The sequence below is a fragment of the Oncorhynchus tshawytscha genome, linkage group LG08 (genome assembly GCF_018296145.1).
Source record: "Oncorhynchus tshawytscha isolate Ot180627B linkage group LG08, Otsh_v2.0, whole genome shotgun sequence".
In the NCBI taxonomy this organism is placed as follows: domain Eukaryota; kingdom Metazoa; phylum Chordata; class Actinopteri; order Salmoniformes; family Salmonidae; genus Oncorhynchus; species Oncorhynchus tshawytscha.
Genome location: NC_056436.1, coordinates 63626892 through 63651015, shown reverse-complemented (window position 1 = coordinate 63651015; position 24124 = coordinate 63626892). Strand labels below are relative to the sequence as shown.

General features: G+C 45.3%; 1 protein-coding gene across 22 annotated transcripts in view; it reads right to left on the bottom strand.

Annotated features, from left to right (window-relative positions):
• Positions 1-2805: 2805 nt before the first annotated feature.
• Positions 2806-24124, bottom strand: part of LOC112242181 (protocadherin gamma-C5-like) — a 238377-nt gene continuing 217058 nt past the window's right edge. For 21 of the 22 annotated variants that reach the window (XM_024429130.2, XM_042325797.1, XM_042325792.1 and 18 more), the window contains 3 exons: positions 15728-15786; positions 9908-10005; positions 2806-6459 (listed from right to left, as the gene is read on the bottom strand). In XM_024429130.2, the coding sequence (XP_024284898.2) occupies positions 6155-6459; positions 9908-10005; positions 15728-15786 (462 nt within the window). In that variant the 3' untranslated portion in view covers positions 2806-6154. The remainder of the gene's footprint in view (positions 6460-9907; positions 10006-15727; positions 15787-24124) is intronic. The other variant, XM_024429124.2, reaches the window with a different exon arrangement.

The window sequence follows — 24124 nt, the reverse complement described above, 5'->3', positions numbered from 1 at the left end:
GTGGCCTGATGGTTCAGATGAGGAAAGGGGAAGTTGTTTCCTGCCTTTACTTTCTATAGAAATGAAAGGGATGTTTTTGTCTCAACAATGCATCCTAGATTTTTTGTTTCTGTGTGGAAATCTATGTGTGGTGTTTGAGTGTGGTGTGTGCGACCATCTGTTGTGTGAGTCTGGTGTGTGTGAGACTGTCTGTTGTGTGAGTCTGGTGTGTGTGAGACTGTGTCTGTTGTGTGAGTCTGGTGTGTGTGAGACTGTGTCTGTTGTGTGAGTCTGGTGTGTGTGAGACTGTGTCTGTTGTGTGAGTCTGGTGTGTGTGAGACTGTGTCTGTTGTGTGAGTCTGGTGTGTGTGAGACTGTGTCTGTTGTGTGAGTCTGGTGTGTGTGAGACTGTGTCTGTTGTGTGAGTCTGGTGTGTGTGAGACTGTGTCTGTTGTGTGAGTCTGGTGTGTGTGAGACTGTCTGTGAGTCTGTTGTGTGAGTCTGGTGTGTGTGAGACTGTGTCTGTGTGTGTGAGTCTGGTGTGTGTGAGACTGTGTCTGTTGTGTGAGTCTGGTGTGTGTGAGACTGTGTCTGTTGTGTGAGTCTGGTGTGTGTGAGACTGTCTGTGTCTGAGTCTGTGTGAGACTGGTGTGTGTGAGACTGTGTCTGTGTGTGTGAGACGGTGTCTGGTGTGTGTGAGACTGTGCCTGTTGTGTGAGTCTGGTGTGTGTGAGACTGTGTCTGGTGTGTGTGACTGTCTGGTGTGAGACAGTCTGGTGTGTGTGACTGTCTGGTGTGAGACAGTCTGGTGTGTGTGAGACTGTGTCTGTTGTGTGTGTGTGTGAGTCTGGTGTGTGAGAGTCTGGTGTGTGAGTCTGGTGTGTGTGAGAGTGTGTCTGTTTTGTGAGACTGTGTCTGGTGTGTGTGAGACTCTGTCTGTTGTGTGAGTCTGGTATGTGTGAGACTGTGTCTGGTGTGTGTGACTGTCTGGTGTGTGTGAGTCTGATGTCTGTTCTGTGAGACTGTGTCTGGTGTGTGTGAGACTCTGTCTGTGTGTGTGAGTCTGGTGTGTGAGACTGTGTCTGGTGTGTGTGACTGTCTGTTGTGTGAGTCTGATGTGTGAGAGTCTGGTGTGTGAGTCTGGTGTGTGTGAGACTGTGTGTTGTGTGTGTGAGTCTGGTGTGTGAGAGTCTGGTTGTGAGACTGTGTCTGTTGTGTGTGTGTCAGTCTGGTGTGTATGAGTCTGTTGTGTGTGTGAGACTGTGTCTGTTGGTGTGTGTGTCTGGTGTGTGTGAGACTGTGTCTGTTGTGTGTGTCTCGTGTGTGTCCATTATGGTATGATGACGTCTGTGATGTCCTTTGTCCAGAATGTCTGACTGACGTTATTACCACACAAAGACGGTCTATTGTCAAGGTTCCCATTAGCCTGGCTACGCCTGGGATCCCCCTAATGCTCTTTCCAGTGCTGCACATGCCTGATCCATGTGTTCATGTGACTCTGTGTATGGTGAGTGTGTATACCTCTTTGTGTACATCTGTGTGTTTGACTGGTGGAAATATGCCTAATGAAGCCAGATGGGGAGATGGGATGAGTGTATGATAAAAGAACAATCCCCCCATTCTGTTGTGTGTCTCCCCCCAAGGCATCGCCTCACTTCCTGTTGCACAGTCACAGGAAGCAGGAAGTCGGCTCAATCAGAAATGACCTTTAAATTTCAACCACATTATAACGCAGGTATTCTGCGGTCCGGATTGAATCTAGCCTCTAGGTTCCCAGCGACGCTAGTCAAGAGGAAGCAATGAAAGATGGATTCTATATTATATCAATGTGATTCTCAAGATATTTATCCATTACATAGGATTGTGTAACCTAGTATAAAATGTGCAGTGTATCCTAAAAGCTTAACAACATTCTCTCAATAATATAGAATGTTCTGTATAGCTCCATCGATTGCAATACATACTGTACATATTTAAAACTTTGGAATACTATCAATTTAAAGCAAAAAAAGTGTCTTCAGATAGGCTATGTATTACATAATGTGTATCCACGTTCACTTTGAGGACTGTCGGAGGAAGTTGTCACATTTCTGCTGAGGAAACGTTGTCATCTTGCTTTCATCCCCCCTTCCCCTCATCCCATTTCCCCTGTTTCCACATCGCAGCGGACACTTCAAACAGGCGTGTGAGTTGAGGCTGCTGGGAGCAGAGGATTATGGGATAGTGTGGTGCTGATGAAGTCTGGTGGATCTGGGTCACAGATAAAAGCTGAGCAAACTGATGCAGAACTACTGCCACTTAAAAACCCCTGGCCAACAGAACAGACTGGAACACTGTGGCTGCCAGGACAACTTTACTAGTTGTTTAATGTGCTGTAATGCCTTAGTTTGGTATCTATAATCATGATACATGATTATGGTAGAATTTAAGATGGATCCTAATTACAGTGCCTTGCGAAAGTATTCGGCCCCCTTGAACTTTGCGACCTTTTGCCACATTTCAGTTTTTGATTTGTTAAAAAAGTTTGACATATCCAATAAATGTCGTTCCACTTCATGATTGTGTCCCACTTGTTGTTGATTCTTCACAAAAAAATACAGTTTTATATCTTTATGTTTGAAGCCTGAAATGTGGCAAAAGGTCGCAAATTTCAAGGGGGCCGAATACTTTCGCAAGGCACTGTATGTTGTTAGTGACTGTCTTGAATATTGTATCATTCTGCACTATTTTATTAACACAATTTATAAAGTTCCCTTAACTAAAATAAATTTTTCCCATCTTACAAACCAAGCTGCACGGTAGAAAAGACTAGACGGACAACGAGGGTTTAATGATTTCTGAACCTTTTATTTGAAACTTCAGTGTTCAAGGGAAAATAAAACAGCAATATAAATATTAGCATAACAAATAAGAGATTAGGGGGGGCGGGGGGGTTAAGAGTTTCATAAGAAAGATATCAGGCCACAGCACGGGAGAGGATTAATTCAGCAGCAGACGGACATACACACATATATAATATTTATAATCATTTGTTCATATGGACAGAGAGAGAGGCATTCCTGCACAAATGCGCGATATGAATCACAGAAAGAAAACGTAAAGAGGTTACAGAAGGATAGAAACATTTTTTTTCAATATACTTTTTTTTGTTTGGTTTCTTTACAGGGAGGTCAAATGGAGAGAGTGAAAATGAACACATATCACAAGTTAACTAGTCTATGTGTGTCACTGTTTACTCATCGTCTAAAGTTAGCAACTTTATTTATTTACACTGAAGAGTTAGTTAGTTGGCCTTCGTGGTGTTTCGTTACTACATTGCAACACAAACTGTTGAAGAACATTTCAGAGATCTTTTTTTCTCGCAGCGGTTTTCATATTTTTCTTGAAAAACAAATGCAACACATTCCAGTAGTAAAAGCCACACCTTGTGGAGAGAGGACTTTTCATTTGGAAATGCTGGACGTGGTCCGTACTATACAAACACCTGGCTCATGCCACCGACAGGACCAGTGTTTATTTACAGTGGGGAAGAGCCTTCACTGGACCAGGGAGTGGAGGGCGGAGTCTTGAGGTTAGCTTTACCAGAGTGGATTTACACTGAGAGGATAGATACAGCGAGGAATGGAACTAGCGAACTCTGTCTCCGCTCCCTTCTTCTGAAGTGGTATCTCCTCTGTGACATGGAGAGATGTGCTTGGCTCTGTCACCCTCTAACCTGGGTCAGTGCATTCGAGGAAGTTTAGGGGTGGACCTTGCCTATGTACATTCAGTGAGTAGAGCCAAGGTCGTTGCCCCCCTCCCAGTCAATCTAATGGTACCAACCCAGACGTCGCACCCCATCCCTTTCCACTCCCCCTTGAACCCTGCCTCCATGCTGCCTCTTCATGTGGTGGGAGCCTGACAGACGGACTACAAGCTAAAGACTTCCCATCCCTTTCCACTCCCCCTTGAACCCTGCCTCCATGCTGCCTCTTCATGTGGTGGGAGCCTGACAGATGGACGACAAACTAAAGACTTCCCATCCCTTTCCACTCCCCCTTGAACCCTGCCTCCATGCTGCCTCTTCATGTGGTGGGAGCCTGACAGACGGACGACAAACTAAAGACTTCCCATCCCTTTCCACTCCCCCTTGAACCCTGCCTCCATGCTGCCTCTTCATGTGGTGGGAGCCTGACAGACGGACGACAAACTAAAGACTTCCCATCCCTTTCCACTCCCCCTTGAACCCTGCCTCCATGCTGCCTCTTCATGCGGTGGGAGCCTGACAGACGGACGACAAACTAAAGACTTCCTACGTATCTTCTAAACAACTCTTATGCTGCTGAGTTGTCAAAAAACATGTCTTATCACATCAAGAAATATAACTATCTGCACTTCAGGATACATAGCAAGGGGTGAGCACTCAATCTGGAGCCTAGTGACCTAAGAAGTGTAACTTCTCAGAAATTTGTTGAAGATCTCTACTTGTGCCCTCCTCTGAAGGGCTTTTTACCCTACAGCTCATTTTTACAGTATGAACAGTGCATCTCCTATGGTTGAAGTGGGATAGCCAGTGAGGGGAGGGGGCATAAGGGGACAGCAGGTGGTCTCTATGCCCATCTATGGTGTTCTAAAAAAGGGGCAGTGCCTACTATGTCACCAAGCCAGCCAATAGGGCTGATGATAGGGTTCACGCTAAGGTCATAAAAAACAACAAAATATTCTAATCTTACCATTTAACTAATGCTTACAAAATCATATTTAGAATTTTTCGCTACCACGTCAGATAAATGCTACAAAGTGCATTTATCAACCAGTATTTTTGGGAGAGGAGTTAAGGTGGTCGTCCTCTTTGCAACACTTAAGCAATGCATTGTTGAATCTTCTAGAAGGTCTGTGGTTTGAAGCTATAGGAACATGCAGAGGAGTAGAATACTCCCAGTGGACACGAAACCCTTGTGTTCCAAAGAGCTGTGGTGTAGGATCCTATGAGGCTGATCCTATATAGCGGTGGAGGCTCGACGCTCACGTCGGGATTTTCATATTCAACTGAGTGCCGCACAGATTGGTTTTAGAACTGCTATATAGGAATCTATACTATAGTCATCTACTATAGTCAACACTGATCTACTTTCCAACTCAGGAAAATAAACTATTACAAATCCAACATGAAACATCTTAGGGAACATGGTTAAAATATCAACCTGTGAATACGTCACTGGGTGAACCTTGTTACCCCAGCAAGGTTTCTTACACTCAATTTGTTGTCTGAAGTGGATCCAAATTCATTGACCCCCCCCCCAACTCCAGTCTTCCTTACCAGGAAATACCATTAATACTTTGCTGTTGAGTAGAACAGAACACAGGCTTTCCAAAAACAACCGTTTCTAGCTAGCCTTCAGAAAGGAAACAAAAACAACAATTTCTAGCTAGCCTTCAGAAAGGAAACAAACACAACGGTTTCTAGCTAGCCTTCAGAAAGAAAACAACCGTTTCTATCTAGCCTTCAGAAAGAAAACAAAAACAACCGTTTCTAGCTAGCCTTCAGAAAGAAAACAAAAACAACCGTTTCTAGCTAGCCTTCAGACAGAAAACAAAAACAACCGTTTCTAGCTAGCCTTCAGAAAGAAAACAACCGTTTCTAGCTAGCCTTCAGACAGAAAACAAAAACAACCGTTTCTAGCTAGCCTTCAGAAAGAAAACAAAAACAACTGTTTCTAGCTAGCCTTCAGAAAGAAAACAACCGTTTATATCTAGCCTTCAGAAAGAAAACAAAAACGAAATGTCAATGCGGTTTGCAAACCTTCAACCCTTTCCAGATTCAAGAGCCCAAAAACAAACATTCCCAAACCATCTCCATATTTTGTGTTATCATATGAGTGTGACCAATACAATTCCAACCATGGCTAGAGTAAACGCATTGTGTGGAAAAGTGGGGGTGAGCGAGGGTTGAGTTCACAGGAGGTTGGTGGCACTTTAATTGGGGAGGACAGGCTTGTGGTAATGGCTGGAGAGGAATGGTATCAAACACATGGTTTCTATGTCTTTGATGCCATTCCATTCGCTCTGTTCCGGCCATTACGAGCATTCCTCCCCTCAGCAGCCTCCTGTGGTTAAATTTCATTTCTCATCGGGTTGTTCTCTTCTCATCGTATACTCCATATCTATCCATTCATCGTTCGTCCTTCCATCCATCCTACTTCTTCTCCTTCTTGGTGGACTTCTTCTTGGAGGCGGGGGTCTGGGCAGCCTTGGGGGGTTCAGGCTGAGCCGAGGCCTCGGAGGGCTGGGCCTGCAGGGCCTGTTGTTGGGCTGCCATCTGCTGCTGCATCAGCATCTGCTGTTGCTGCTGCTGGGGGTTGGAGGTCAGGGTGGCCGTGCTGCCAGGGATGTAGACGTTCTGACGGTAGTCGGGCACGTGCTGCAGGGTGAACTGGGGACTGTAACGGGTGCTTAGACCCATGGTGCCTGGTCCCAGGGTGGCGGTCGCTTCGCTCACTTCTGGGGAGAAGAGGGGCAGAGCGGGGAGGAGGAAAGCAGAGAGGAGATAGAGCATATTAACAAGATGTTCTGACACGGCAGAGATGACTTGTATAATACATTGATTGTTTCCATTTGTTAGGATTTCAATGATCACTTCTATATGTTGCTTGGTAAACGTGTGTGTTTATGCAAAGCTAATTGGACTGAAATTAAGTGAATCGAGAGAGACTAAAAGAATAAAGGCAGAGACCTTTTGTCAAGGTGGAGAAACTTGTGAATTCATGGTGTGCATGTGTGTGTGTGTGTTCATTTCTGAATGTATGTGTGTGAGTGACCTAGCTGCTAGCTCATAATTCTCTCCCAGCCCAGAGCTACAGGGACACACACACATCCCGACCCCGTTCCCTGCTCTCTGCCTCCACTACACGCACGCACGCTCACACACACAAACGCAACCACACAAGCTAGTAGAATTAGACTACAGATAAAAGAAGCTGGGACAATAGCTGATTTGACATGGCTGTTTCTGCTACCCTAACTGACTGTGCTATCTCCTAACTGACTGGGCTATCTGCTAACTGACTGGGCTATCTCCTAACTGATTATTAATGCACTACCTAAAGCACCATCTGCCTTTGATAACATTCTAAACCCTCCGTTTCTAGTTGTTAACATGACCCGTCTGGTAGCCTCTGTTTCTAGTTAACATGACTCGTCTGGTAGCCTCTGTTTCTAGTTGTTAACATGACTCGCCTGGTAGCCTCTGTTTGTAGTTGTTAACATGACCCGCCTGGTAGCCTCCGTTTCTAGTTAACATGACCCGCCTGGTAGCCTCCGTTTCTAGTTCACATGACTCGTCTGCTAGCCTCCGTTTCTAGTTGTTAACATGACTCGTCTGGTAGCCTCCGTTTCTAGTTGTTAACATGACCCGTCTGGTAGCCTCCGTTTCTAGTTGTTAACATGACTCGTCTGGTAGCCTCCGTTTCTAGTTGTTAACATGACTCGTCTGGTAGCCTCCGTTTCTAGTTGTTAACATGACCCGTCTGGTAGCCTCCGTTTCTAGTTGTTAACGTGACTCGTCTGGTAGCCTCCGTTTCTAGTTGTTAACATGACCCCTCTGGTAGCCTCTGTTTCTAGTTGATAACATGACTCATCTGGTAGCCTCTGTTTCTTGTTGTTAATAGGACTCGTCTGGTAGCCTCCGTTTCTAGTTAACATGTCTCGTCTGGTAGCCTCCGTTTCTTGTTGTTAATATGACTCGTCTGGTAGCCTCCGTTTCTAGTTAACATGACTTGTCTGGTAGCCTCTGTTTCTAGTTGATAACATGACTCGTCTGGTAGCCTCTGTTTCTTGTTGTTAATATGACTCGTCTGGGACCTCTGTTTCTTGTTGTTAATATGACTCGTCTGGTACGTCTGTTTCTTGTTGTTAATATGACTCGTCTGGGACCTCTGTTTCTTGTTGTTAATATGACCCGTCTGGTAGCCTCCGTTTCTAGTTGTTAACATGACTCGTCTGGTAGCCTCCGTTTCTAGTTGTTAACATGACCCCTCTGGTAGCCTCTGTTTCTAGTTGTTAATATGACTCGTCTGGTAGCCTCTGTTTCTTGTTGTTAATAGGACTCGTCTGGTAGCCTCCGTTTCTAGTTAACATGTCTCGTCTGGTAGCCTCCGTTTCTTGTTGTTAATATGACTCGTCTGGTAGCCTCCGTTTCTAGTTAACATGACTTGTCTGGTAGCCTCTGTTTCTAGTTGATAACATGACTCGTCTGGTAGCCTCTGTTTCTAGTTGTTAATAGGACTTGTCTGGTAGCCTCTGTTTCTAGTTGTTAATATGACTCGTCTGGACGTCTGTTTCTTGTTGTTAATATGACTCGTCTGGGACCTCTGTTTCTTGTTGTTAATATGACTCGTCTGGTAGCCTCTGTTTCTTGTTGTTAATATGACTCGTCTGGTAGCTGTGTTTTTGTTGTTAACATGACTCGTCTGGTAGCTGTGTTTCTAGTTGTTAACATGACTCGTCTGGTAGCCTCCGTTTCTAGTTGTTAACATGACTCGTCTGGTAGCCTCCGTTTCTAGTTGTTAACATGACCCGTCTGGTAGCCTCCGTTTCTTGTTGTTAATATGACTCGTCTGGTAGCCTCCGTTTCTAGTTAACATGACTTGTCTGGTAGCCTCTGTTTCTAGTTGATAACATGACTCGTCTGGTAGCCTCTGTTTCTAGTTGTTAATAGGACTTGTCTGGTAGCCTCTGTTTCTAGTTGTTAATATGACTCGTCTGGTAGCCTCTGTTTCTTGTTGTTAATAGGACTCGTCTGGTAGCCTCTGTTTCTAGTTAACATGTCTCGTCTGGTAGCCTCCGTTTCTTGTTAATATGACTCGTCTGGTAGCTGTGTTTCTTGTTGTTAATATGACTCGTCTGGTAGCTGTGTTTCTTGTTGTTAATATGACTCGTCTGGTAGCTGTGTTTCTTGTTGTTAATATGACTCGTCTGGTAGCTGTGTTTCTTGTTGTTAATATGACTCGTCTGGTAGCTGTGTTTCTTGTTGTTAATATGACTCGTCTGGTAGCTGTGTTTCTTGTTGTTAATATGACTCGTCTGGTAGCTGTTTCTTGTTGTTAATATGACTCGTCTGGTAGCTGTGTTTCTTGTTGTTAATATGACTCGTCTGGTAGCTGTGTTTCTTGTTGTTAATATGACTCGTCTGGTAGCTGTGTTTCTTGTTGTTAATATGACTCGTCTGGTAGCTGTGTTTTTTGTTGTTAATATGACTCGTCTGGTAGCTGTGTTTCTTGTTGTTAATATGACTCGTCTGTTAGCTGTGTTTCTTGTTGTTAATATGACTCGTCTGGTAGCTGTGTTTCTTGTTGTTAATATGACTCGTCTGGTAGCTGTGTTTCTTGTTGTTAATATGACTCGTCTGGTAGCTGTGTTTCTTGTTGTTAATATGACTCGTCTGGTAGCTGTGCCCTGGCTCTGTCTGAACCTGCACAGAGAGTGTTTCCTCTTTCTCACTGTGATGACAGACACACTATCCAGCCAGAGTCATTCTCCTAATGGAAACCGTAAGATCACATCCGGGGTGTGTGAGCAGTGTCTTGGAGGGAGGGGTATATGTGTGTGCGTGGGAGGATTGATGTGTCAATGGTAGAAATAACAATGAAACAATGACAGAAGTCTATGTGCTAAGACTTCTTATTGAAGTTTGTCTGTCTGTCTCTATGTACAATGGGTCATGGACATCTTTATCAATGAGTCTGGCTTCATGCCCTCTAACATAACAGGAACAAACCATGACCCCTCCCTCCCTTCCCCTTTACCCCACCACATTGAGGGAGAGAGGGGGATAAAAACAAATGAAGATGGGGATGTGGTGATGGAAAGAGAGGGATATAGAGTGGTAGAGGATTGGAATAAAGGATAGAGAGATGGGATAGAGAGATGAATGGAGAAGTGTTGGACTCACCGTTGGCGGCGGCCATCAGGGCTTGGAGCTGCTCAGCCTCGGTGGGGGGGTTGGGCCAGGGTCCGGTTCCCATGGCCATTTCAGGGGGGCCTCCAGCCCTGCAAGGACAGAGAGAGACAGAGGACACATACGTCAACAACTGGCAGCCATTTTGGAACTCTAGGCTTTTGAGAGTGTTTTGTTGTGTTGCTGGTCCCTGGTGTGACGTTTGGTGGTTTATGATGTCAAGTCACAGCGTCTGATCATGAGTAGACACAGCCTGCGTGTACATCCAAAGATGATGTACACACACACACACAGTCATGTGCACGCATGAGCATACACTTCAGTACATCCTCACTCTCTCTAGCATGTCCACTAGCACAGCACCATGTGGTAAATCGGATGGCACCACATTAAAAAGGAACAGCTGGCTAAACACACAGACACATGCAGAGACACACACACGTTGAACATTTCCATATGGGCAACGTTGATCTTCAAAGGGTTGTTTTTTTAGTCTGTAATCAGCATGTAGAGGAACAAAGGAAGGAGTAGACCTGCTAGAATGCTCACCTTCTTACGCGCACGCACGCACACGCACACACACACACACACACACACACACACACACAAACACAAACATTTAGGTCAAATAGTTTTCTGCTAGTCCCGTCCTGTTTCACAAGACCTAACGGAGAAGGCCACTGATACTCTGCAGTTTGTTTTCTGGGTTCTTCAGTTCTGTATCTGACTGCCTGGGCTTTACATTGTCCCTGTTCTCTAACCTTCCCTACCCTGCCATATCTCACAGAGTCCTATAGGCACGGGCATTTCCTCGAAGCAGTCGACTGATGGTTTTCACCCACACCAGTCTCTTCAGCAGCTGTTTGACGACCTAAATCAGTAGTTCATTAGCTCCAGGAGGTTGTGGGCAGTATTGAGGGTTACATAATCAGATGACTTTTTACAGTTACTTTGTCAAACAACGCTACGCGTGCATTACTTTCAGAATCATATCTCTACGGGGTGCATGTTTCCGTGATCTGGTCTCCACTCGTTTCCTCATTTAGTTCTGGAGTGAACGGTAGTGCTGAGCAATTCCGTGACATTTAGGTTCTTTTTCGTTTTTTTAAAACAACTAATTGACCGACGTCAATTAAATTTTTCGAATTCCATTTTGTTCGTATAATATTTTTCTGTGAACTAAATGCACAGTTTCTTTAGAGATAAATCAGATCAAGTCCGAACTGGGCAACGTAGTTGGAAGTTGTAGTTTCCAACAGGCCAATATTCTACATAGTTTAGCACAGAAAACGTGGTAATTAACTACATGACCATAATCCATTGCGTGCCTACTACTGTGTGGGGCAGACACAGAGGGAGAGAAGAGAAAGGAGAGCGCGCGATGGAGAGGGATAGAGAGCAGTTGCTTCGCAAAGTATCTCTACCTAAAAATACATCATCTAAGTGATTGATAGTTGGTGTTCAGCACTCATAAAAGCAGTCATAGAAGTATGCCTCATTTACTTTGAAATAAATCATATAAATAATATAAGTAATAAAGTAATCGAATAAAACTAATGTAATATACACAACAACTGAAGTATTTTATTAAAGTAAAGTAGTGTGAATAAATGATGGTTAATAAGTGATAAGTAGTAATGGGCAGTCCCTACTATCATGGGACTTTTATTAATTGTTTCAGTCTGTGTTGTTACAGCATTCAACCCACATAATGCATAGTGCATTTCATGTTTGTTTTTTAAATAATCAAAATCGTACCAACCTTAAAAAGCACTAATCGCTCAGCACTAGCAAGCAAAGAAAGGATATTTGGAGAAAAGCCATGACAGCTGCTTTCCATAGAAATGTATAGAGGGCACTCCTCTGACCTTTGCCATTGATCACTTCTGTGATATTTGTTTTGTTTATTTAGATCCCCATTAGCTTTTGCAGAAGCAGCAGCTACTCTTCCTGGGGTCCACAAGAAACACAAAACATGACAAGGAAAGTAAAAAATAGAGGGCTTTCCCGTCTAGTGGCAAGTGTGCCCTCGATACATCTCTGTAGGTCCGTGTACATGCAGTCTATAACCAGAATTGACGTCTCGGGAAAAAGATTTTGAATGAAAAGAGAAAATCTGTCCAGATGTTTGGTGCAGAACTTGTAGACTAGCACAGGGAAGCAGAGTCCCAGATGAAAGGAGGAACTAGTGATTAAACCTGTGTTAGAAAGTAGTCTGACTTTGGTAGAGTGTGCGCGGTTCGCCTTGCTCCCTCCGACAGTCAAACAAACAATGAGATATTTTTTTTTTAATTCATGAAACTAGCGTAAAGCAATAATAGCTTTTTTTATGATTTTGTGTGGGACTCCATAGGGCGACGCACAAATGTAACAAGTAAATGTAATGTAATACTTTCCCAAGTAACTAATGACACCACTAGTTGTAGGTAAAGTCTGTGCCCCTGTTTGAAGCCCCAGGGAGGAAAGAGAATGGCACGCGAGGGGTTAAAAAGGTCTCAGGTCCAGCTTCCTGACTTATACGAGCAGCAGTAAAAATAAGATGAATGCGTGTTATGGACTGCAGTTTAAAAAAATAACTGAATGCCAATTAAAAACCCATTGGACTAAAGTACATGGAGCGGGGAGAGTAGGATTTAGTTTATTATCTACTTCACTTGCTTTGGGAATGTTAACATATGTTTCCCATGCCAATAAAACCGTTACATATGAGAGCAGTGGAGGCTGCTGAGGGGAGGACGGCTCATAATAATGGCTTGAACGGAGCGAATGGAATGGCATCAAACCATGTGAGGATAGAGATTGAGCATGTTTTTGTTAAAACAAGTGGAGCCAAAATGTTCTGCCAAATTTTTACCCACATTTAATTTTCTGCCCCAAAATGACTGATGTGCCAAAGTGTGAGACAGTCTTACATGTCTGACCACTGCCAGCATCTCAAATGAGAACCAGACAAGGTTAAAGTGGGGTCAGTGGAGGCAGCTGGGAGGCCACTTTGATTAGTTTCCTTTGGTGGATTGGAGAGATGAGGAGGCCTTGTTTGTCGCTAATTAGCCTCTCCTTACTCTATCACTCCCTGCGGTCAGGACTATCACTCCCTGCGGTCAGGACTATCTCTTCCTGTGGCTAAGACGATTACTATTCATGCTCAGAGGGATCATTCTCACTGGTCAGTAAGAGCTGCTACTGTAACCATGCATGAAATAACCCTCTTATCTATGAGGAGGCCTTCAAAGTGCTTCCTCAGCTCTACTGTCCACTTCAACTATGGGTTACTCCTGTCCAATCCTTCTACAGAGAAGTAGGCGTTATTCCTGTCCTTCTCTACAAGGTCCTGTTCAACCCCCTTCTCAGGCAGCTGGGTTCCATCCATCATCACACAGTCATTTCAAAACCCTCTTTTCTGTCCACCAGGGAAAGCGCATGAGAAGAACCCCCATAGAGTGTCAGTGTGTCTGGGAAAAGCAGCAAACTCAACACATCAAAGGAATCTCTATTTGGGATAAAACATATTTTACACCAAACTAAAAACAAGGACAACTATTCTTCAGAGATTTGAGACAGTGTTTGATTACACCACCACACCATGCGAAGTAAAACTCCACAAAATACAGACAGTGAAGAAACTCGAAGCATCCCACTACACACGAGGGAACCAATCAGAGATCCCCATCAAAGTCTCACTATCGCAGAGGGACCAACAGCCCAGCTCGGCACAGGCTAGTGAATCTGCGCCTTAGCAAAAGGATCAGGGATACCTACACACAACACTGCAGAGCTCTACCTACCAAGCTGTGGCTACTCTCTGCCCTTAACAACTGGTGTCGGATCAGTTTCCCTTACCTCAGCTCCAACATTACCCATTTACCAATGACTCAACAAAATCGATCCAGAACAGTTGTTAAGGGGATAAAGTGACCACACTGTATACTATACACATGTTGATACCTTATGCTTCGCTTCTGCGGCCATCTTATGTGATCACCATGGTAGTTGCAGGGACTGGAAACACAAGAGAAGTGTTGTGACTTCTATTTCCTCAGGATCTACAGGCTAGGGAAGATCAGGCAATATCAACTCAGCGGCGCTCCACTCTCCTGTGAAAAATGTAGCGCCTGTGACATCCATCTAACATTTCAAAGAGAAGCCAAGTTTTCCAAATGGACCACTTCCAATGTATCCACAACCACAGTGGCATCCAGCATGGACAGCTGTTGTGTCTTTGTTCCCTGCTAAAGCTGCCTTGTGTGTGTCCGTGAGTGCATTTGTGTTGCGTGTCTGTACGTGCGTGTGTTGCGTTTGTGTGCGTTTATGTGTTGTGTTGTGTGGGTGGGTCTGTGTGTATGTGTACGTGCGTGTGTGTGTGTGGGTGGGTCTGTGTGTATGTGTACGTGCGTGTGTGTGTGGGTGGGTCTGTGTGTATGTGTACGTGCGTGTGTGTGTGTGTGTGTGTGTGTGTGTGTGTGTGTGTGTATGTGTACGTGCACGTGCGTGTGTGTGCGCGCGTGCGTGGGTCTGTGTGTGTGTGTGTGTGTGTACGTGCGTGGGTTTGTGTGTGTGTACGATTGTGTGTGTGTGTGTACGTGCGTGGGTTTTGTGTGTGTGTGTGTGTGTGTACGTGCGTGGGTTTGTGTTTGTGTGTGTGTGTGTGTGTGTGTGTACGTGCATGGGTTTGTGTGTGTGTGTGTACGTGCATGGGTTTGTGTGTGTGTGTACGTGCGTGGGTTTGTGTGTGTGCAAGAAAAGCAGGCTAGGAGAGGAGAGAGTTTCCTCTCCCAGATGGTTGATTTCAGATGAGGACGCATGGAATGTATTGTGTAATGTTCTGTTGTGGAACCTGCTGCAGCAATTTGGAACACAATGCGGGCTGAATAAGCAATGAAGGGGCACACAGTCACACACAGTTACTCACACACAGTTACACACACACTGATTGGTGTCGGTAGATGCAATTCCCCAGCTACCGCTATGAAACAGCCAATCATTGATGTCAAACAGTAAATCACAAGTGGTCAATCAAATGCAATCACCCAGATGGAAACACAGCGATCAATGAGACACGATGTGGAGGTTAGAAATCTGTGCGCTTATGTTCTCCCCTCCCTGTCACTCTGGTCCCCTCCCTGTCACTCTGGTCCCCTCCCCCGTCACTCTGGTCCCCTCCTCTCATGAGCAGTACTGAGTGATGGCACACAGGCTCTGAGCAGAGGGAAGGAGGGAGAGGAATGGAAGCCATTTTCTATGTGAGGGAGAGAACAGCCTGGAGACAGGCAGGAGAGAACAGCCTGGAGACAGGCAGGAGAGAACAGCCTGGAGACAGGCAGGAGAGAACAGCCTGGAGACAGGCAGGAGAGAACAGCCTGGAGACAGGCAGGAGAGAACAGCCTGGAGACAGGCAGGAGAGAACAGCCTGGAGACAGGCAGGAGAGACACTCAGGAAAGGGAGAAGAATCTGACTGTTCACTTAGAGGAATCAGAGCTCAGATGGAATCTCTCCGTTATCTTCAAAGTCTGTGCCTCAGTATCTGATGTCATCACCGCTGAGAACTGTATGTTCCTACTGCTTCCTCTCCTCACTCCCTTCACCAATCTCTCCATCTCTCTCACTATCCATCGCTTTATCTCGCTGTCTCCCCATCTCCAGGCCTCACTCTCTTGCTCTGCTCACTCCTCTGTTGCCCTCCTTCCTTCTGAAAGCCTCTGAGCAACACCAAAGCTCAGTTACTCGTCATGAATACATAGTGTGTGTGTGAGTGTGAGTGTGTGTGTGTGTGTGTGTGTGAGTGAGAGAGAGAGAGAGAGAATCTATGTACTCACCCACTGGGTCCAGGTCTTTGTCCTTGGGTGAAGCGCCAGTCGGCGTTAGGAGGCTTTTGCTGTGAAGAAAACACAAAATCAAATCTCTGTTTCTACATACCAACAACGGGACCATGGGACTGTGTGTCCGTCTGTCTGTCTTATGCATTACTGTTTGGGTCTCAGGCCATTCGGGCGTGTGTGTGTGTACTCTTTTTGTCTGTAGTCAGGGGGTTGAATAAAGGGCAATGCATCTTCCAGCCTACATAGGAGGCCATTTTGTTCTGAAATCCATGGAGCAGAAAATGTCAGTGAAGTGTACTGAGACACACACACACAGAGACTGGGACACCGCTCCCAATTACAGTCACAAAACAAAATCAACTCAGGAACTAAAAGGATTTCACGGGATATGGACAGGATGTGTGTCATCCTTGTTGCATTACTGGTTATACCCTTAATACAGAGCTTCAACAAGATGAAAGTCTTAGTTTATCAGATTCAGACAACACAAGATCACCGTTGATGAGATATTCCCTCAAATGTATTCACAATTAGGTGACAACATCTAAAACGTGTTGTGTCTGATTCACAGTGATAAGGACTCCATATAGCCAGTATATAGACAAGTTAACTGCTTGTGTCTGATTCACAGTGATAAGGACTCCATATAGCCAGTATATAGACAAGTTAACTGGTTGTGGCTGATTCACAGTGATAAGGACTCCATATAGCCAGTATATAGACAAGTTAACTGGTTGTGTCTGATTCACAGTGATAAGGACTCCATATAGCCAGTATATAGACAAGTTAACTGGTTTTTTCACAGTGATTTTTTTTTTTTTATTTTTTTATTTTACCTTTATTTAACCAGGTAGGCAAGTTGAGAACAAGTTCTCATTTACAATTGCGACCTGGCCAAGATAAAGCAAAGCAGTTCGACAGATACAACGACACAGAGTTACACATGGAGTAAAACAAACATACAGTCAATAATACAGTATAAACAAGTCTATATACAATGTGAGCAAATGAGGTGAGAAGGGAGGTAAAGGCAAAAAAGGCCATGATGGCAAAGTAAATACAATATAGCAAGTAAAACACTGGAATGGTAGTTTTGCAATGGAAGAATGTGCAAAGTAGAAATAAAAATAATGGGGTGCAAAGGAGCAAAATAAATAAATAAATAAAAATTAAATACAGTTGGGAAAGAGGTAGTTGTTTGGGCTAAATTATAGGTGGGCTATGTACAGGTGCAGTAATCTGTGAGCTGCTCTGACAGTTGGTGCTTAAAGCTAGTGAGGGAGATAAGTGTTTCCAGTTTCAGAGATTTTTGTAGTTCGTTCCAGTCATTGGCAGCAGAGAACTGGAAGGAGAGGCGGCCAAAGGAAGAATTGGTTTTGGGGGTGACTAGAGAGATATACCTGCTGGAGCGTGTGCTACAGGTGGGAGATGCTATGGTGACCAGCGAGCTGAGATAAGGGGGACTTTACCTAGCAGGGTCTTGTAGATGACATGGAGCCAGTGGGTTTGGCGACGAGTATGAAGCGAGGGCCAGCCAACGAGAGCGTACAGGTCGCAATGGTGGGTAGTATATGGGGCTTTGGTGATAAAACGGATTGCACTGTGATAGACTGCATCCAATTTGTTGAGTAGGGTATTGGAGGCTATTTTGTAAATGACATCGCCAAAGTCGAGGACTGGTAGGATGGTCAGTTTTACAAGGGTATGTTTGGCAGCATGAGTGAAGGATGCTTTGTTGCGAAATAGGAAGCCAATTCTAGATTTAACTTTGGATTGGAGATGTTTGATATGGGTCTGGAAGGAGAGTTTACAGTCTAACCAGACACCTAAGTATTTGTAGTTGTCCACGTATTCTAAGTCAGAGCCGTCCAGAGTAGTGATGTTGGACAGGCTGGTAGGTGCAGGTAGCGATCGGTTGAAGAGCATGCATTTAGTTTTACTTGTATTTAAGAGCAATTGGAGGCCACGGAAGGAGAGTTGTATGGCATTGAAGCTTGCCTGGAGGGTTGTTAACACAGTGTCCAAAGAAGGGCCGGAAGTATACAGAATGGTGTCGTCTGCGTAGAGGTGGATCAGGGATTCACCAGCAGCAAGAGCGACCTCATTGATGTATACAGAGAAGAGAGTCGGTCCAAGAATTGAACCCTGTGGCACCCCCATAGAGACTGCCAGAGGTCCGGACAGCAGACCCTCCGATTTGACACACTGAACTCTATCAGAGAAGTAGTTGGTGAACCAGGCGAGGCAATTATTTGAGAAACCAAGGCTGTCGAGTCTGCCGATGAGGATGTGGTGATTGACAGAGTCGAAAGCCTTGGCCAGATCAATGAATACGGCTGCACAGTAATGTTTCTTATCGATGGCGGTTAAGATATCGTTTAGGACCTTGAGCGTGGCTGAGGTGCACCCATGACCAGCTCTGAAACCAGATTGCATAGCAGAGAAGGTATGGTGAGATTCGAAATGGTCGGTAATCTGTTTGTTGACTTGGCTTTCGAAGACCTTAGAAAGGCACGGTAGGATAGATATAGGTCTGTAGCAGTTTGGGTCAAGAGTGTCCCCCTTTGAAGAGGGGGATGACCGCAGCTGCTTTCCAATCTTTGGGAATCTCAGACGACACGAAAGAGAGGTTGAACAGGCTAGTAATAGGGGTGGCAACAATTTCGGCAGATAATTTTAGAAAGAAAGGGTCCAGATTGTCTAGCCCGGCTGATTTGTAGGGGTCCAGATTTTGCAGCTCTTTCAGAACATCAGCTGAATGGATTTGGGAGAAGGAGAAATGGGGAAGGCTTGGGCGAGTTGCTGTTGGGGGTGCAGTGCTGTTGTCCGGGGTAGGAGTAGCCAGGTGGAAAGCATGGCCAGCCGTAGAAAAATGCTTATTGAAATTCTCAATTATGGTGGATTTATCATTGGTGACAGTGTTTCCTATCTTCAGTGCAGTGGGCAGCTGGGAGGAGGTGTTCTTATTCTCCATGGACTTTACAGTGTCCCAGAACTTTTTGAGTTAGTGTTGCAGGAAGCAAATTTCTGCTTGAAAAAGCTAGCCTTGGCTTTTCTAACTGCCTGTGTATAATGGTTTCTAGCTTCCCTGAACAGCTGCATATCACGGGGGCTGTTCGATGCTAATGCAGAACGCCATAGGATGTTTTTGTGTTGGTTAAGGGCAGTCAGGTCTGGGGAGAACCAAGGGCTATATCTGTTCCTGGTTCTAAATTTCTTGAATGGGGCATGTTTATTTAAGATGGTTAGGAAGGCATTTTTAAAAAATATCCAGGCATCCTCTACTGACGGGATGAGATCAATATCCTTCCAGGATACCCCGGCCAGGTCGATTAGAAAGGCCTGCTCGCAGAAGTGTTTCAGGGAGCGTTTTACAGTGATGAGTGGAGGTCGTTTGACCGCTGACCCATTACGGATGCAGGCAATGAGGCAGTGATCGCTGAGATCTTGGTTGAAGACAAGGACTCCATATAGCCAGTATATAGACAAGTTAACTGGTTGTGTCTGATTCACAGTGATAAGGACTCCATATAGCCAGTATATAGACAAGTTAACGTGTTGTGGCTGATTCCCACCTATTTTCTCTTTCCCTCTCCCTATTTTCCCTCTTTCTCTCACTCTCTATTTTCCCTCTCTCTCTCTCCCTATTTTCCCTCTCTCTCCCTATTTTCCCTCTCTCTCTCTCCCTATTTTCCCTCTCTCTCTCTCCCTATTTTCCCTCTCTCTCTCTCCCTATTTTCCCTCTCTCTCTCTCCCTATTTTCCCTCTCTCTCTCCCTATTTTCCCTCTCTCTCTCCCTATTTTCCCTCTCTCTCTCCCTATTTTCCCTCTCTCTCTCCCTATTTTCCATCTCTCTCTCTCGCGCATGTTGGGCATCGAGGCAGTAAATAGACCCTTGGCTCTGTTCCAGACTCTGTCTCCTAATCAACACAGGAGGAGAAAACAGGAGAGAAGAGAAAGGCTCCCCAGAGAGAAGAGAAAGGCTCCCCAGAGAGAAGAGAAAGGCTCCCCAGAGAGAAGAGAAAGGCTCCCCAGAGAGAAGAGAAAGGCTCCCCAGAGAGAAGAGAAAGGCTCCCCAGAGAGAAGAGAAAGGCTCCCCAGAGAGAAGCCAGCACTGCTGCCACAGAATTATCAACACAACTGTTCTACCACACTGAGACACAGAGACGGAAGAAAGAGAGAGGGGGAGGGATAGAAGGAGGGAGGTAGAGACAGGGGTAGAGCAACACACTATCCAATTTCAATAACACCTTCCCCACAAACACAGAATTTACAAGCTGCCCCAAAATGCCCCACTGATTAAATAGTCTACCCAAGGGTCTCGTAACACAATGATACACATCACTCACATCTGTATGCAAATTCTATCCTGTCAAGGATCCTTTAAATGTATACTTATATTGATAAGAGACTGTCAATTAAACCAAACAGGAATACCCTGGTCTCTGAACTATGAATAGGCTTCTAAATAAGACAATCATGACAGGGAGGGAAGAAAGGTGTGTAATCTAATCTTCTCCACTCATGTAGTGGGTATTTTGTTTCAAACGGAGAGACAGACGCACTGATGGATATTTCCCCATTTCTCTCTCTGCTGGTTTTGGCGGCAGTTGTCATGGCAGTAAGGGAGAAAAGAGAAAATGTGTTTCCTCATCTGAAAATGAACGAGGGGCCCAACATTCCAGCAGTGTGACGCTCACTGCCGACAAAACCATTCCCAGAGGTCATTCCCAGGTCTCGCCACAGGCATGTAGAATAAAGGCAAACAGATTCTGGGCTGGCGATCCATACAGGGACACTATGTAGTGTTACTGTACTGAGGTGAGTTCACACATTTAAAGGGTCAAGTGACATTATCAAGAGCACAACAGCTCACGTTCATTTCTATCTCTTTCAGTTTGTATGTAACGTAATAAATGTGTACTAACTTTCTGCCCCTTAAACCCAACACATAAATAGTTCAAATAGGGACCGGTGCTCCAGAAAGCTGATCCAGAGTCAGTTAAAGGCAGAACCAAGAAAGTGACCAGAGAGGATCAAATCCACTAGACTCCCTCAGTGAGAAGTTCTGCCGGCTCGGAGGCCAGATAGGGATTAGAGTTTTCCTGTTCTGATCCATAGAGACTTATCAGAATTATAGCTCCTAGCACACAGTTACCACAGGAGTTAGAACCGTAGGTAGAGAACCTACTGCCTTACAGCCTGTTCATGTCCGTAGGATACTGCGGATGAAAACAGTCAGTATAGAGGTTTAAAATCATTGAGGATTTATCTGATGTGGAGAAGGATAATCACAGTGAGGGGTGGCTCTGGATTCAAGTGGGAAGAGACACTAATCGCTGAACATGAACGTCTGGTCTCCATCTGTCTGTCTGTCGGTCGGTCTGTCGGTCGAACCAGAAAAGACTGGCCAGAATCTGATGAATAGAAGAGATTCACAGCAGGCTTCTCTGCCGAAACACACACACACACACACACACACACACACACACACCCTCCATTGGCATGGTTATCACACAGGCTGGACCCACCTGGTGCTTTGTGCTGTGTGAGGAAGTTACCGTTTTCAAACACACACCAAAACACACACACACACCCAAAGCTCTTTACATTTACAGAACTGTGGCTAGACTGCACCTGGTGCTCTGTCTGAATGTGGAGGTCCCTCCAACAGTAAATAGTCAAATAATATACAGTACCAGACAAAAGTTTGGACACACATACTCATTCCAGGGTATTTTTTAATTTGGACTATTTTCTACATTGTAGAATAATAGTGAAAACATAAATACTATGACATTTTTGACTGGTACTGTACATAGGCCATTTAACAGATGTGTCATGTGTGCATCAATTTGACATAAGTGGTGGTCCCGGGAACTGAACCCACTACCCTGGTGTTACAAGCTCTACCAACTGAGCTTCACAAACCCCCACACTCCCGCATAATATTATCCTAGTATTCACAATACATGCTTTTAAGTTCCATTGTCCACTAAGCCATTCTGATGACGACACTAGAGGAAAAACAGATTATTATGAATCTTAAAGCTCTAGCTGGACCCTAGTGACAGAGTCAACCATGTTGGAACCACCAGGAGGCTACGACCAGGGCAGGAGACATGAAAGGAAGACTGTTGATGAGCTTTATTCAGATGCACTGGACCACACTGAGACACAGTCACACAGGATATGAGTCAGGGACAGAGTCAGTGAGCAATGCAGGCCTGTTGATGGCACGTGCTGCTTCTTCATCCGTGAAACACACAGTATTCACCAACCACTCCATACCTAGTCACCCCACGTGACCACACGAACACAGCTACATACTGTAGTGTCAACATGAGCGCATACACACACCCTGAATGTGGTACTTCACTCCTTGTACACAACCCCACTCCAACAGTTCCAAACACAAAGAACCTTTGATGAAGAACTACACACTCCTATTGAAACGCGAGGAGATACGGGGACACTGAGGAGTCACTCTCTCTGTCACAATGGGACATTGGGAACTTAGGGCCCTGCTAAAATGACACACCCCTGTAGGGCTTGGAACACCTGACTATACGCTGTTCACACACACACACTGATTGTGCACCCTCTGTGGCCTTGGCCCAGAGTGGGAACAAGTCCATCTGTCACTGGGGCACACGTGCGTAAAGCCATCCCTTGCTCTCTTTCTCTCCCTTAATCCTTCTCTCCTTCCATCATCCTTCGTCACTGTTCTACACGTGTCACTGGAGCATGGAGACAGATGTTACCCTGACAACAGCAGGGACAGGCAGATTCAGGGAGACAGAGATTCAGGGAGACAGAGAGACAGACAGAAAGACAAAGGGAGAGAGAGAGAGAGAGAAAAATCTGATGACAAGGTAAACAACCTGCTACTTCTGAGAGAAACGTAAGCTGTGTAACTCACCAGAGAAACATAAGCTGTGTAACCCACCAGAGAAACAGCTGCTGTGTAACCCACCAGAGAAACGTCAAGTGTGTAACCCACCAGAGAAACAGCTGCTGTGTAACCCACCAGAGAAACAGCTGCTGTGTAACCCACCAGAGAAACGGCTGCTGTGTAACTCACCAGAGAAGCGGCTGCTGTGTAACTCACCAGAGAAGCAGCTGCTGTGTAACTCACCAGAGAAACGGCTGCTGTGTAACTCACCATAGAATCGGCTGCTGTGTAACTCACCATAGAAACAGCTGCTGTGTAACTCACCAGAGAAACGTAGGCTGTGTAACCCACCACACAAACGTAGGCTGTGTAACTCAGCAGAGAAACAGCTGCCGTGTAACTCAGCAGAGAAACAGCTGCCGTGTAACTCAGCAGAGAAACAGCTGCCGTGTAACTCAGCAGAGAAACAGCTGCCGTGTAACTCAGCAGAGAAACAGCTGCCGTGTAACTCAGCAGAGAAACAGCTGCCGTGTAACTCAGCAGAGAAACAGCTGCCGTGTAACTCAGCAGAGAAACAGCTGCCGTGTAACTCAGCAGAGAAACAGCTGCCGTGTAACTCAGCAGAGAAACAGCTGCCGTGTAACTCAGCAGAGAAACAGCTGCCGTGTAACTCAGCAGAGAAACAGCTGCTGTGTAACTCACCAGAGAAACAGCTGCTGTGTAACCCACCAGAGAAACAGCTGTTGTGTAACTCAGAGAAACGTAGGCTGTGTAACCCACCAGAGAAACAGCTGCTGTGTAACTCACCAGAGAATCAGCTGCTGTGTAACACACCAGAGAAACAGCTGCTGTGTAACCCACCAGAGAAACAGCTGCTGTGTAACCCACCAGAGGAACAGCTGCTGTGTAACCCACCAGAGAAACGTAAGCTGTGTAACTCACCAGAGAAACGTAAGCTGTGTAACCCACCAGAGAAACGTAGGCTGTGTAACCCACCAGAGAAACAGCTGCTGTGTAACTCACCAGAGAATCAGCTGCTGTGTAACTCACCAGAGAAACAGCTGCTGTGTAACTCAACAGAGAAACAGCTGCTGTGTAACTCAACAGAGAAACAGCTGCTGTGTAAGTCAACAGAGACACAGCTGCTGTGTAACACACCAGAGAATCCTAAGTTGTGTAACTCACCAGAGAAACAGCTGCTGTGTAACCCACCAGAGAAACGTAAGCTGTGTAACCCACCAGAGAAACGTAAGCTGTGTAACCCACCAGAGAAACGTAAGCTGTGTAACCCATCAGAGAAACGTAGGCTGTGTAACCCACCAGAGACACAGCTGCTGTGTAACACACCAGAGAATCCTAAGTTGGGTAACCCACCAGAGAAACGTAAGCTGTGTAACCCACCAGAGAAACGTAGGCTGTGTAACCCACCAGAGAAACAGCTGCTGTGTAACCCACCAGAGAAACAGCTGCTGTGTAATTCACCAGAGAATCAGCTGTTG